The sequence below is a fragment of the Petaurus breviceps genome, unplaced genomic scaffold (assembly GCF_028583685.1).
Source record: "Petaurus breviceps papuanus isolate PSGF00001 unplaced genomic scaffold, PetGlider_PUasm1.0 171, whole genome shotgun sequence".
In the NCBI taxonomy this organism is placed as follows: Eukaryota; Metazoa; Chordata; class Mammalia; order Diprotodontia; family Petauridae; genus Petaurus; species Petaurus breviceps.
The window spans coordinates 26,692,656-26,708,495 of record NW_027185754.1 but is presented as its reverse complement, the minus strand read 5'-3'; the positions used below and the strand labels follow the sequence as shown (position 1 = coordinate 26,708,495).

Here is a 15,840-nt window from a genome sequence, read left to right as displayed (position 1 = left end):
GTTGATAACTAGAGGGAGAACCCATCAACCACATTGCAGATTCAACCAGAAACTGCCAGTTTTTCTTTTTTCTTTCTGGAGGTTACCTAAAGCAGCATTGTGGGGTATGGAAGGTATAAACTACAACATTAATTCCTATTTCTTATCTCTTTTCTCACCAGTCTGGCCTTGGTGGGCTCAGATCCATAGTTCAGTTCCATCTCATAGAATCATACAGCTTTAAAGGTATAAGGGATGTTAGAGGTTAATTAGTCCAGTCCCTGACCAGTGGATTAATCCTCTGTATAACATCTTGGTCACCTGCCCTTCAGATCTCTGCTCCCTTCTTTCTTTCTGAATCATAATTTCCCCTAGGGAAACAGGTTGTTGACTGAGTTTCTACTTTTCCCATCTTTGCTGTTCATTCATGCTCTCCACCTCTGTAGCCCATGCAGCTGTCTGAATAAGTGCCAGGACAAAGGGTTTCTTTAGTTACTGATGGAAAATATTGGCCAGCATAAAGTCTTTCAATGAGGTTTATTAAAAAAAACAAACAAAAATAAAACTGTCCAAATAAATACAAGGAAGGGGATATTCTTACATTCTTATAATTGTATCCTATGTACTTATCACATTGCCTAACATATAGTAAGAACTTAATAAATGCTTTTTTCATTCATTCTTTTATAGTGAATTCTCCTTCACTGGAGAGGGTTAGGTAGAGTTTGGGTGGTATCTAAGGTCTATTTTAGCCATTTAGTCCCTTGATTCTGGGACTGCCTGAATGGGGGAAGCCCATGTTTTTAAAGCAAGAACAGCAATTTATGTTTTCTTTTTCACTCTTGAGTGTCTGAGTCTCATGAGATCACAAATCTACAAGGGACCTCAGAGGTCCTCTAGTTTAGCTGTCTCATTTTACAGATAAGGAAGGCCTATCTGAGGTGACACTGAAAGTGGTGGAATAGGAATTCAGACTCACGTCCTGTAACTACAAGTTCACTGTCTGGCTAATAATGTCTTTGAACAAACACTCGCCATTAAGTTCTATGTAAAGGGTACTCCAGGGCAGTAAGATGGCACAGTGGACAGAGTGCTGGCCTGAGGTCAGGAAGACTCATCTTCCTGAATTCAAATCTGGCCTCAGTTCCTGGCAGTGTGACCCTGGGCAAGTCTGCCGCGATGCCCTCATCTGTAAAATGAACTGGAGGAGGAAGTAGGAAAGCCACTCCAGTGTCTTTACATAGAAAACCCCAGATGGGGTCTTGAAGAGCTGGGCATGACTGTAAATGACTGAACAGCAACAACAGGGACGCTCCAGTCTTTAAAGCGAGTTTGTTCTTCATTAGCTGTTCAAAGGAGGCTGCTCTGGGTTGGGTGTTTGTCCTCCCATTTTATTTAGTAACTTGAAACTCTGAGAAGGGATGTTTAGTTGGCTGAATGCCGCTGAGTAAACAGATAACTTCCTGAGGAGAGCAGAGGTATAAAATTCTTCAGACTTGCAAGTGTGTGGACTTTCAGAGAAATTTCTAGCTTAATATAAAAATATAACTCTGTCAATATGACTTCTCTAAATTCCAAAATATAATTCTTAACTGTAATAGCAGAGACTCACAAGCAGTTTTGCAAATGTGATGGAATTACATTTCAAATCGATATCTGTCGTGGGCCCAGCTGCGGCTACTGGAGAAGAGCCGAAAGGAACATCTTGCCTCCAGCTGTTGCTTCTTGGCCTACCAAGAAGGGAAGGCGCTCAGAGGAGAGTTTGAGCGTAAGGCCTGTGCATCCTGAAATCTTCCCAACCCCTTCCAGTCTAGTCAGGTCTTGTACCTGCCTATTTTGCTAATCTCTACGTTGCGCTCCTCAGCATCCTCTCTTTTAGGTAAGGTCTTTCTGAGAAAGGTCTGGTGATCCAGGTTAGAGACTGAAGCAAAATGAGACATCTAACAGTTAACAAAAAAGTTTACTTAGCCTTAGCAGAGAAAGGAATATTCATCAATCGCATCGCATTTATTCAGTTGAATATGGTGTCCCTACCGCTGTGGTGACCATGTTGGTTTTCTGGTCAGAAGCCTGAGGGAGGAACTGGTGACTTCTCATTCATCAGCTTTTTGTAATGAAGTCACCAGGAAGCTGTGTGTCAAGGGCCTGGAGGTCCCCTGAACTAATTAAATCCTTTAAGGAAAAAAAAATTAGCTTAGCCTAAATGATGGATATTGCTCTTATCATACCTCCTCAGGTAATATCATACTTTCTGTTTTAGAAACTATGACAGACATGAGAACCATTGGAGGCTGCTCTTCGTTTTAAGGGGATAAATCAGTTTTGCATGAGGGATATTGTCAATGGCAGAAAGCTGCCTCTTCAATCCAGTTACCTGACTTACTGCCTTCTTCCTTCCCATATATTCTAGCCAGAATTCAGGGGGAGAGAGATGAGTTATTCCTTTCCCCTATTCCTACCACTTTCTATGGATTCTAAAATCTCTTCTTGTTCAAAAAATTTTATGTTCTATATTTTAACATTCTAAGTTCTAAGCACCCTTCAAATTTTAGAGCTGTATTTCAACTCTAAAGGCTCTCCTGTTCTTCATGCAGGTAGGATTGTTCTGAAATTCGCGACTAATTTGGAGACTAGCACATTCCATTTTAATGGATCATGGAAGGTAGCATAAAAGTTGATGCCTGACAGGAGTTCCTATTTTCTGATCTTGTTCTGAGTATTATCCTCTTCCATCTTTCCTTGTCTATTAGGAAGCAGGATTACTTCAATTCTTTCAAATTGGTTGAGATAAGTAATGCAAATCTAGGTCATTGCATATGTAAATGTACAGCTGTAGTCTTAGAGGGTTCCAGAATGTGTCAGCCTCTGAGGTTTCTAGAAACCCTCTGGGGTTAACTCCAGAAAGGGGTTGGGAGTGGAGTTGGCTACCTGCTCCCTACACCCAAACAGCCCTATATAATTCCTTAAATTTGTGAACTGTGTGGTATAGTCGGAAATAACCAAACTTAGAGCCAGAGAGTTTGCAAGTACTTGCATCCTATACTGCTATTTACAGCTTTAGACAGGTCACTCACTTCTCTGGGTCTTTGTTTAAATACTTCTCTAATAAAAGGCTCTCTAATATCCCACATAGTCCCAAATCTGTTGATCTTTTAACATCCTGAAACATTAATCCACTGATAAACTGACAGTGTTACTGAATTTTTTTTGGTTGCTGGTCATCCTAGATCAGCGAATCACAGGTTTAGGACTGAAAAGAAACCTTAGAAGCTATCATATCCAACCCCTTCATTTTACAGATGAGGAAATGGAGGCCCAGAGGTTAACTGAGTCTTGCCCCAGGTCACAAAAGCAGTAAGTGACAAAGCCATGCAGATCCTGTCCATTTTCTACTGTGTACCATGCTGTCTACCAAGCTCAGTATATCCAGTGTCTGTGCACTATGAGGGCATTCAGGTGTGGAAGAGTCATGTCTTACAATGGCCTACAGTAGGAAAGTGATGTAGTATTAGGTAATATAAACTTACCCAGGGTCACACAGTAGTATAGATGATGCCTACAGAGTAGTATTCATAAGATTAGATGGGGTTTGGAGGTGTCAGAGATCTTACTTACTTACTCCAGTCCCAGAATTTTACAGGGGAAGAAAATGGGGCACAGAAAAATGACTTTTTTGCAAGCTAATAACTTGGAAGCACACCATATCTGTCTTCTCCTGGAGTGCACCTATGCATTCTGTATGAAGCTGTTGGGTGTGCCTCAATTGTTCTGAATGCCAGCTCTGTCTTTGCTTTGTATCTTTAAATAAGTCAGAAATCCTAGAGCAGGAAGACACCTTAGAAGTCCACCCCCTCCTTGAAGAGGAACAGCCCTTACTGGTGGGTCACAAGCCTGTGCTTTAAGAACTCTGAGCAGTCGGGATTCCAGAGAAATGATGATTTTGACAATTCGTCTCCTGACTGAGAGGTGGCAGATTCGGGGTGCCGAATGAGACATACTTCTTTTTTTTTTTTGGACGTGGACAACATGGGAATTTGTTTGGCTTGATTACACGCATTTGTTGTAAGGTTGTTCGTTTTGTTTTAAATTGTGAGAGGGGAGAAAGTAAAAGCTTATTAGTTGAGAAATAAAATAAAGAGGAAAAAGGCAAGAGGGTAGGAGAGGTTGGGGAAGACCTCTAGTGATAAGCAAACATGAGACATAATGTGCTGTCATGGAAAGATCACTGGCCCAGATTTCAGAAGACCTGCTTTCAGATCCTCTGTTACTCATTGCTCTGTGATCTTGAGCAGTCCTCAGACTCAAGGAGACATTAGGAGGATTCCAAATCTTTGTGCCCTGTTAGATTCTCAGAATCTCCAATTTGAGGGGAACCCCCCCCAGATGTTATCTAGTCCAGTGTATTAACCAGACTGGAGGACAGTACAGAAATAAATGTCGTAACAGCATTTCTAGAGTGTTGTAAGGTCTATAAACCTTCAGTTGGGGGCAACTAGGTACCACAGTGGATCTCCAGAGTGCTGGGCCTGGAGTCAGGAAGACTCATCTTCCTGAATTCATATCACTTAACCCTATTTGCCTCAGTCTCCTCATCTGTGATATGAGCTGAAAAATGAAATGGCAAACCAGTCCAGCAATGTCTTTGCCAAGAAAACCCCAAACAGATTCATGAAGTTGTGCATGACTGAAAAGACTGAACAACAACAAAACCTTAAATCACTATATGAAAATATGACTTGCTATCATGCAGAATCAAATATAATTGGTATATAAGAAAAGTACAAAGTAGTAGTATTCTAAGTCAGAGGAGGGTTAGTAATAACTGACATTTATGTCAGTGATTAATAGTGTAAGACTGAACCTTACAACAACCCTGTGAGTTAAGTGCTAGGGGCATTATTATCCCCATTTTATAGGGGTGAAAACTCAGAGACTTTGAGAGGTTAAATGAATTGCTCAGGACCACACAGGTAGTATCTTGAAGTAGAATTTGAACCTGGGACTGATTCCAGATCTAGCACTTTATCCACTATGACATCTTTCTTGCCTTTGAGGAAGTCAACAAAAGAGTCTATGCCATTAAGCTTTAGAGAGAAATTCGAGACCTAAGTAATTTCCCACTTCCCCTGGACTAACCTTTCCATATAAATGCCAATTTTAAGTTAACCCGGTTCTATAAACCTCTGTGTCAGTTAAAATTCTAATCTTGGGCCTCCCGCCATGAATTATAAAAATCAATTTCATGGAGCTGTGTAATCAGTGATGTTTAGGAAGCCGATTCTTTCTCTCTCCGAAAGATAAAAGTTGAGCTAACCTTGACTTTGAAGTATTGAAAATAATTACCGGGAATGTCACTTTATTTGAAGATGCTCTTCGTGGGCACTTCAGCTGAGAGCTTATGAAGAAAACGATGGCCTGAAGTTAAATTCACAACTCCATGCCTCCCTTCATTACAACATTCTGACAGAATTCTCTGACACAGTGACATTTTTGCCTTGGCTGGAATTGATAATTATCTGTATGCAGATCCCATCAGGGTGCATTCTTTTCTGGTTGTATTTGGACTTTGAACATCCACTTAGAGAATCACACAAAGAGCTAATATGTGGACATACCTTGGAAGTGGGGCCACAGAAACCTTTTTTATGGAAAGGGCTGGGAGCCAGGAATTCTGGGGGAAATGATACTGGTGAGAATTTCTGTCTATTATAATGATAATTTTCCTGTATCCTAGGACTCTAGAATTTGGAATAATAGTTTCATCTTCCTTTTACAAGGCCACCAATTAGAATTTCCTAAGAATAATAGAATCATAGACTATAGAAGCACAAACTGTTTTTCAAAAGATACAGGAAGCAATGATGGAAAATTGCTTTTCTGAGTTTGATGGTCATCTCTAAAGAGGAACTGGTTGCTTAAGTAGAAATCATAAGAACTTCGAGGGAAGTGACCATTACCTTGTGGAGTTTGTGAAAGAGAGGAAGAAGAAAACTAAATGCAGTCTAAATTGTACCCTCTATTTGGGAAGAGCAGATTTCTAAGGGTTCAGAAAAAGGATAGGGATGATTTCATGAACCAAAATTCTCTAGAAACCAGCATAAGTGTATGGGAAGTTTCAAGAATGAAATTTTGAAGGTACAGTGAAGAAACAATTCTGATGAAAAAGGGGAGATGTCTAAAGAGACCATTACAGCTCTACAAGGCACTTACTAACCCACTTAGATTTTAAAAAGACGTGTCTAAAAAAGACAGGTAACAGTGGATGAAAGCATGCTAATGGCCTTACAATAATAGTGTCAGGAGTGCTATTGCTCAGGATGAACTGAGGCTGGGAAGAAAAACTAAAGACTGGGGTGGCTAGGTGGCCCAGTGAGTAGAGCACCAGCCCTGGAGTCAGGAGGACCTGAGTTCAAATCTGGTCTCAGACACTTAAAACAAAAACTAGCTGTGTGACCTTGGGTAAGTCACTTAACCCCAATTGCCCTCCCCCCCACCAAAAAAAGAAAAACTAAAGACAAAAAGAGAAGTTTTTTTAAAGGATATTTGAAGAAAAGAGGACCAAAGAAAGGATAAGATTGTTGCTCAGGGTAGATTGAACAGTGATGACTAATTGGATAGAAGGCAGTTTTTCAACTTTTTCTTTTTTTTTTTGTTCTTGTTTTCTCTTCCAAGGACAGTCATTTTTGGACTACTAATTTTAAAACTATACTCTAGTAAGCTTAACTTTGATTCTTGGCAAAATATTAGAATATATTATCAAAGGGATGCTTAATGAACATATAGAAAAGGAAGTTGTGCTAACCAAAAACCAGCATGGTTTCAGGATAGGTCATATAAGAATAACATAATTTCCTTTATTTTTTGGCAAGAATGACTAGACTGACAGGGTCAGTAACATGCAGATTCTTCAAAAGTAAGAACAGTATCTGTTTTGTCATTGTATTTCTGGTGCCTTGTACATAATAATTATTTTTTTAACAAGAATTTGTTGAATTATATCGAATTTGGCCCCTTAGATATATTTGCCTAGACTGTAGTAAAACATCTGACAAAGTCTCTTGTTTTCCTGTCGTGGATTTGATGTGGAAATATGAGCCAAATGATAGTACATTTAAGAGTATGCTGAACTGGGTGAATGGGCTTAGGGGTGGGAACCTGCAGCTTCAAGGCCGTGTGTGGCCGCAGGGGGGCCCCCCCCCTCCCGGGACACACAGAGTCAGGCATTAATTGCTCATGGTCAGCTTGGAAGGAGACCTGTAGTCCATAATCTCGGGAATCTTTTCACTGTTCAGTGTTTTGATCAGTGACTTGGATAAAGGAATAGATGGCATTTGTAGATGATGCAGATCTGCAAGTGATGGCTAACAAGAGTCAGGATCCAAAAAGATCTCAACAGGCTAAAATGTTGGGCTGAATCTAACAAGAAGAAATTTAATACAGATAAATGTGAGGTCTTACATTTGGGTTGAAAATCAACTCTTTATAAGCACAAGGTAGAGAGGCATAGATAGCTAGGCTGCAATTTCCCTGAAAAAGCCTGACCCTTTTGAGTGTGCTTTGAACTCAGTATGAGTCAACGTTGTGATATGGCAGCCAAGAAGTGAACTTGACCTTAAGCTGCATTAAGGGTATCGTGACCAGGACTAGGATAGTCTTGATATAGTCTGCCCTAGCCAGATCACATATAGAGTATTGTGTATCAGTATTTCAGCATCAGTTCTGAGAACTACGTTTTGGAAAGCATTTTGATAATAAATTGGGCAGTCTAGAATGGTAAGGAGTTTCAAGACAGGCAGCTGGGTGGTACAGTGGGTGGAAAACTGCACCCTGGGGTCAGGAAACCTCAGTTCAGATCTGGTCTCAGATGCTTAACGAGCTATAGCTGTGCAGCCCTGGGCAAGTCACTTAACTGCTTTCTTTGCCTCAGTCTCCTCATCTGTAAAATGGAAATAATTATAACACCTGCCTCCCAGGGTTGTTATGAGAATAAGATGAGTTAAAATTTGTAAAATAATTCACAAGCCTTAAAATGTTATATAAATGCCAGCAATTTATATAGCTCTGCATACTTGCGTGGATGAGAACCTTCTCCAGACTTTTAAATGTGCCAACAGGAGTTCCCTGTTATTGGAAATGTTCAGTCAGAGGATCTGGGATGTTTGGCCCAGGGGAAAAAAAAAGATTTGGAGAGGGAGGAATAAATATTGTTTTTAAGTTTTTGAAGAGCTGTCCTTTGGGAGAGAGATTGGATTTCTGCTTGGATCCTAAGGACTCCCCTAGGAGCAATGGGTGGAAACTGAGGCAAATTTAGGTCTGAGATGAGGAAAAACTTTCTAAAAATTGTAGCTATCCAGATATGGAATGGGTTACTTCAGAAGTCTTCCAGCAAAGGCTGGATAACTTCTTGCTGGATATCTTATAGAGAGATTCTTTTTCAGTTCCGGGTTGGACTAGATAGCCACAGAAGTCCCTCATCCCACTCTGAACCCCCATGATTCTGTGACTAGAGAGCAGCGCCACAGCTGGGAGGGACCTTGGAGCAAAGAATGTTGGCACATAAGAACAGGGAATGTTTGAGCTAGGTGAGAACCTTGCTTCCCAGGACTATTATGAGGACCAGATAAAACATGCTTTGTAGCCCTATGGTGCTGTTCCTGTGGTTATATTTTCTCCACTGAGCCCCTCTTCTCCTCCCCCAAATCTTGCAGCCTCTCTCTTTTTTTTAAAGCAATTGGGGTTAAGTAACTTGCTCAAGGTTACACGGCTAGTTATTCCTGGATGTGGTGCTAAGTGTCTGAGCCCGGATTACTCGCTGAGCCACCTGGCCACCCCTAAGCAATTGGGGTTAAAAAACTTGCTCAAGGTTACACGGCCAGGTGTTTCTCGGTGGGTGCTAAGTGTCTGAGCTGGGATTCGATTCCAGGTCATCCCGACTCAGGGGCTGGTGCTCTTACTCGCTGTGCTACCTGGCCACCCCCAGCCTCTCTTTCTTGACCAAGGGCGTACACCTGTCAGGCTCATGTGAAGAGTGACATTGGCTTCCTCCTGAGCGAATGAGTCACCTAGACAGGACTTGCCTGATGTGATGGAGTTGGGAATCTCTGTCAGGTTGGTTCACTCATTCCTTTTTTTTCCCTCTTTCTCAAACAGAGACATTTGACTTCGTTCCCCTATCGCTGTACCTTAGCTGACTTCCAGATAGAAAAGAAGATAGGCCGAGGGCAGTTTAGTGAAGTTTACAAAGCAACTTGTCTCTTGGACAGGAAAACTGTTGCTCTGAAGAAAGTCCAGGTAAACATTTTTAGGATTGATACTTCTTTCTCCTCCTCATACCCACTGTTTCTGTCTACTTGCCCCCCCCCAAAAAGGATTTCCCTTTAATATTGTACTGGGCATATTGAAGAACCTCCCAACTTTGATTATGTCTCAACTTGGAATTGTCCTTGGACATGTAAAATCAGAGGTTTGATTAACACCTGTCCAAAGGAGGAGTTTCTGTATGACCTTGGAGGTGGACAAGGTCATCTCTGAGGTTCAAACCTGAGACTCCATTACTCTCTAAATTTTCATGTCTCTTGAGGTAATCCTTAGTAATTGGTAATTCTAGAAATTGTCATCTTCCCTGGGATCCCTTCACTGCATTGTTATAAAGGAAATTATTTAAATTCTCATTTTGAGTTCAGCCTCCCTTCAAACCTGCCCCTTCAGCATGTGCTTACTCAGAATTGTGTCACCATCAGGACTGAGGAAGAGACCTAAGAATGTAGATTGGTTACACAGAGAATGTAGAATGTCACACCAGGATGGGAGCTTAGAACATACTGTGTTAGCACATAGAGGGTCAGGGATAGTCATGAACATGAGAAAATAAAACATACCTTCCTAGAGCAGACCCTTTTAGCTCAGCACTTTGTCAACAAAGGAGAAGTTATGGTATTGTGAGTTAGAATTACAAACTAATTATATCTGAAAGGAATTTTAGAACATAGAATGTAAGAGCTGAAGGGAACCTTGTAACATAATATGTTGCCTAGATCATAAGAGCTGGGAAAGCTTAGAACATAGAAAGTTAGCTTAAAGAGCCCATAGTATTTGAGCTAGAAGGAATATTGGGCAGGTAGGTGATGCCATAGTGCATAGAGCTCCAGGCTGGAGTCAGGAAGACTCCTCTTCCTGAGTTCAATTCTGGCCTTGACACTTACTAGTTCTGTGACCCTGGGCAAGTCACTTAGCTCTGTTTGTCTCAGTTTCCTCATATGAAAATGAGCTTGTGAAGGGAATGGCAAACCACTCCAATGTCTTTGTCAAGAAAACCCCAAGTGGGGTTATAGAAAATCAGACATGATTGAAAACAACTCAACAGCAAAAGAAGGAATGTTAGGACTAGAATGTTTGTTGTAGAAGGGATGTTAGAGCAGTTTTAGTTTAAGATTTTTTTTCCTTTTTAATAAACCATGGGCCAAAGTAAGCATAAGTTTAAGTAAAACAGAGCCACACTAAAAAGTGTGTTCAACAGGGAGTCAGGAAGCACTGGGTTAAAATTCGACCACAGACACTCAATAGCTGTGTAATCCTGGGCAAGTGACTTAAATTCCGTCTCAGTCTCCTCATGTGCAAAATGGGAACAACAGTAACAAGTAGGCGCTAATCAACTTCCCAGGATTGTTGTGAGGATAAAATGAGATAATGCTTATAAAGCACTTTGCAAACCTTAAAATACTACATACAAGCTAGCTATCATCATTATTGCTAATAAAATAATTTTCCATTGTACTCCCTTTTAGAAAATGAAAATACTTCTCTGTGCGTTTCATAAACACACATATATGAGTCATGAGTGAGAAACACACTTGCTGCACATATAGCGTATTTAAACATCATTTTGTTCAACTAAATCTCCCTTTAATCCTTCAGCAGAGCTTTGACAATCCCCTGATTTGCTCATACAGGGTTATGGAATGAATATTAATGCTTGTTACTCTGGTAATTAAAAGCTCATGTAGAAGCATATGATGGAGTTGAAAGACCATTGGATTGGGAGTTAGGGAACAAGTCACTTCCCCTTCATTGGTAGTGTCCTTTAGGAGAAGGGCGTTTGAGAAAAGAGGCAATCAGTAAGGGTGCCCCAGGGCTCTACAGTGCTGTGCACTAACGTTCCATAGTCTGAGACCCATCCTGCAGTCTAACATTCTGTTTTCTGAGATCCCTTCCAGATCTAAAATTCTATGAATTAGACTTGGGTAAGAAAAATGGCCATTTTTAATTAAATGGGCAAAAGAAAACAGAGTCGGATGTTTTTTAATTGACACAGGATGGATGATTTTGATGTTTTAGTTACAGATTTTAATGATAGATTTACCAATTCCTACATATAAGGGGCAGCTAGGTGGTTCAGTGGATAAAATACCAGGCCTGGAGTCAGGAAGACTCATTTTTCTGGAGTTCAAATCTAGCTTCAGACCTCAGCTGTGTGACCCTGGGCAAACCACTAAACTCTGTTTGCCTCAGTTTCCTCATTTGTAAAAATGAGCTGGAGTAGAAAATGTTAAAGCACTCCTGTATCTTTGCTAAGAAAACTCCAAATGGGGTCATGGAGAGTCAGGCATGGCTGAAAATGACTAAACTGAACTGACTGACATATGGTTTCTGGTCTCCTTATCATTCTTGAGTATGATGAAATAAATTTTGAGGGCTGGGTTCAAAGAATTCTGAACTTTTGTTGTTAGCTATAAATAGTATAGAAACTTTGGGAAACAGTTTTTGAAAGGCAGCCCAGGGTAGTTGAAATAGCCCTGCACTTGAGGTCAAAATAGCTGGATTTGAACCCTGGCACTTAAAAGTCACTTATAAACCATGTGAACTTGGGCAAATACCCTGTTACGCTGTATACTCTATTATACTTTACACTTTGTAAATGTAAACTGCTACTACTGTTATTATTATGAGAAAAAATAGTGACCTGGAAATCAAAAGATTCATCAATTTCTTATAGATTTATTAAATGCCACCTATGACAGATTTGAATCATAGTTTGTTGTTCAGCCATGTCCAACTCTTTGTGACCCCGTGGACCATACTATTCATGGGATTTTCTTGGCAAGGAAACTGGAGTGGTTTGCCATTTTTTTCTCCAGTGGATTATGGCAAACAAAGGTTTAGATGACTTGCCCAAGGTCACATAGCTAATCTGAAGCTGAATTTGAACTCAGGTCTTCCTTACTCCAAGCCCAGCCTTCTATCCACTGAGCCATCTAGCTACCCTCACCTCTATTTACTAATCTGTAAACCAGAAATAATATTCCTATCCCTGCCTGCCTCACAAGGATGGGAAGATGGGGATAGGCACTAGACTTTTAATTTCATTGGTATAGGTACCTCCCAAATTAGAAAACTCTCTATCAGTGAAGGTTGGTACCTTCTCTGCAATTTATAGTCTTGAAGTGTTGGCTAGAACAATGACTTTCCTGAAAATGTCAAGATAGAACTTAAACCCTGGTCTTCTGAGCTTTGAAGCCCCCTTCCACCGCAGCACATTGCCTCTCTCGGGATGAAAGGGCTTTGTGAACTGTGAAGTACTAGCTACCTGTGATCTTTTCTATCTACTATTATTCTCTCTGGTTTCTAAAATAGGTGTTTTGTGTCTCTTTTAAAGATATTTGAAATGATGGACGCCAAAGCCAGACAAGACTGCATTAAAGAGATTGACCTCTTAAAGGTAAGATTTTTTTATGCAAAGTGTTAGGATATTCTGATTTATCCCTGGGAATGTCCCTGAGCCTGTGTTCCTCCCATATGAGTCTATGTCTGACATATTTGAGCTGACATTTATAATAGTACTCCATGAGTACAAAGCATATCCACATCCATGAATTAGCACATTTTATCCTCACAGTGGCCCTGTGTGGGATGTAATACAAATATTATCACCCCCATTTTATCAGTGGAAGAAACTTTTCCTCAGAGAATGAAACTCATGCAGGGTCTCATAGTTATAAAAATAACAATCCTGTCATCTAGGGGATCAGGAAAATGGTTCAGGTGGTACCTGACTGGGCCTTAGTGGAAAAAAAAAATCATTAATGGCAACATCAGCTCACATTTCAGGGGATTGTAGATCTGAAGCCTTCTAGTCCACCCCCATCCCCTCACACACCCACTTTGCAGAAGAGGAAACTGAAGCTCCGGGAAGTTAAGTGATTTTCTAAAGTTAGGCTGTATCACAGATGATATTTGAATCTAGTCCTCTGACTCCAAGGCCAAATATTTTTCTGTTAAGGTATGCTGATTCTTTTTATGGAACTTTGCAGCAACCTTCCGAGGTAAGTAGTGTAAGGAATAAAACTTAGAGAGTGAAGTGACTTGTGTAGGGTCACATCATAAAAGTTGTTGGATAGAAGTGCCAAAGAAGTCAGGATTGGGCTCAGTACCTGGGGGAAAATAAACAACAGCCCACTTTGTAATAACCAGAGCTATCCAAAAGTGGGATGAGCTGCTTTGTAAGGCAGTGAGCTCCCTGGTCTTTAAATTGAAGCAGGATGACTGTCTGGCTGGATATAGTTGGGACTCATGCCTAGACAAGGTTTAGACTACGTGCCTTTTGTGCTTGCTTCCAGCTCTGAGGTTCATGATTTTAAAAATTCTTTTACTCTTTCTGTGGCTTTTTAATGGGTTTAGGTATCATATAATCTACATTGTAAGGGCAGAAATCCTTTATTTATCTCTAGAGCAGTTGGTGATCCAAGGATCCCATTCTCAAATTTCTTGGCTCCAGAACTGAAAAGGACCTTAGAAACCATCTGATCCAATTCCTTCATTTTACAGATGCAAAAATTGAAACCCAGAGAGATTGGGCGACTTAGCTGTGGTCTCACAGCTAATAATTAGCAAAACTTAGAATTCAAACTCAAATCCTTCAGTCTTCATTCTACTACCCTGTGCTATTTCAATCTCTTCCCCAGTTAGAAATAAAAAATAACGATGTCAACATAAAACCAAACCATCACTATCCTGGTCTAGTCTCCATCCTTGCCTTATACATATGGATTTATTTTCTTCCCCCTCTTGGGTCCTGCATGTAATGTGACAGGTGCTCTTGGCTCTGAAATACTCTTTCCCAGAGGACATCAAAAATGTATGTTTGGCTCTGCTTAGGCCTGAGGGCAGGGTTTGGCCGCTCTTGTCGCTGAGCAGGGCTTTAGATGTGTGTTTGAGGCACTCTCTCCCCATCTTATTTATTTATTTTCCATTGTGGCTGAACACAGATATTTGAATATTCAGTAGGATTTTGTTTTGTTTTGTGGTTTTTTTGTTTTGTTAGCCGCCCTTCCCCCCCCCCCCCATCCCTCTCTTTCTGGAGGAGTTACATCTTGTTAATTGGCCAGAAGTTTGGCAGAGCTGGCCTGGGTAACCTAAGGCCAGGAGGGGTGGAAGAAACAACACAACAGAAAGGAAAAGGAAAGGGGGGACAAGGACCTGGCCTTCTGGGTTCTATGTGACAGCCCATCCATATCTCCCAGTTCTTGTTCAGGTCCTGGCCCTGGTTCTGAGCAGCCACTGAGCCCCCTGTTTTCTCCTCCATGAATGGATGGTGATGGTAATTAGACCTCTAAGATCCCTTCCCATTTTAACATTCTGTGCTTTTCCTTTGTGCTTTCCAAGAGAGTGATAGTAGTTTACCTTCGTGCAGCATTTTTAGAGTTTTATTACTCTGTTTTTAGCATTAATTGAGGACTTTCCTCATAACAACCCTTTGAGATTGAGAGGTAGTGCAATTATTATCTCCATCTTACAGAAGAGGACACTGAGCCCGAGAGAGGCTGTGACTTGCCTGGAGTCACACGGCTAGTAAATGTTAGTCCTGGAAGTTGAACTCGGGTCTTCTGATTCTGAGACCACTGTGCTTTCTGTTGTTTTGCACACCCTGTCTCTTGGTCACCTTCGCCCCGTGTTAAATGAATCACAGGATCACAAATTTGGAGCTGGAAGGACCTCAGATGCAATTTAGTTCAACCCCTTCATTTTACACATAAAGGAACTGATGACTAAAGATTGTTACTTGCTTGTTCATGGAGATAGCAAATGGTAGCTTGCACTCAATATTATTCATATGGAGATAAATAAAATGGTGCTCAATGCTCACATTTCTTTGCCACATTATTGTTTACAAAACCTCTAGGGTTATAAGCAAACCTGTAAGGTTGGGAGGGTAAGGATAATTTGTCCCATTTTATAGATGAGGAAACTGAGGTTCAGAGAGGGTTGGTGATTTGGTTGGGGCCATACAGCTCATAGGAGATAGAACTTGAACCCAGACTTTATGACTTTGAGTTCCATGTTCTTTCTACTACTTCCACAGCTCAGCCTAGGCTAAGAAGCCAGTTGGATAAATCAGATTGTATTGCCAATTCACAGGGGATATCTTTGTTAATGCTGCCTATAGGGCATTTCTTTCAAATGTATATTGGTCTTTCTGTGAATGACACAACAAAATATGACAGGTCTTCCTGGCAATGGAGAGAATTGGGCTGCTGAGGAGCTGAGCCAATCACAGAGGACGTAGGGAAGTTCTCAGTGTCTACTTGGGAAGCCCCTTTTCATTGTGCTGGTCAGCATTTCAGATAACTGGATGCAGGTGTGAGGCTGGCCCCTGAGGAGCCGCAGGGCAGAGTTGTTCAAGGTCTTGTTGGGAGACAAGGGAAGAGTTGCAGGGACCAGTTTCCATAGTTCTGTCAGCGTCAGCAGTAGGCTCTCGCTTTCCTTGCTGCTGGGAAGCTAATAACTTGTCAAATCAATACCTGCGACTCATCTCTCTCCTTAATTGATAGCTCCCATGCTGGTGGTAGCTACAGCTATGTCTAAATA

At 41.0% G+C, this 15,840-nt stretch overlaps 1 protein-coding gene across 4 annotated transcripts in view; it reads left to right on the top strand.

The window, feature by feature from the left end:
- The window catches only part of NEK6 (NIMA related kinase 6), a 130,353-nt gene that overhangs the window by 50,896 nt on the left and 63,617 nt on the right, over positions 1-15,840 (top strand). For 3 of the 4 annotated variants that reach the window (XR_011167332.1, XM_069082782.1, XM_069082783.1), the window contains exons 3-4: positions 9,130-9,270; positions 12,632-12,694. Coding sequence is in view for 3 of the 4 variants with exons in the window: in XM_069082782.1 (XP_068938883.1) it covers positions 9,130-9,270; positions 12,632-12,694 (204 nt within the window). In the remaining variant the exon portion in view is untranslated. The remainder of the gene's footprint in view (positions 1-9,129; positions 9,271-12,631; positions 12,695-15,840) is intronic. The other variant, XM_069082784.1, reaches the window with a different exon arrangement.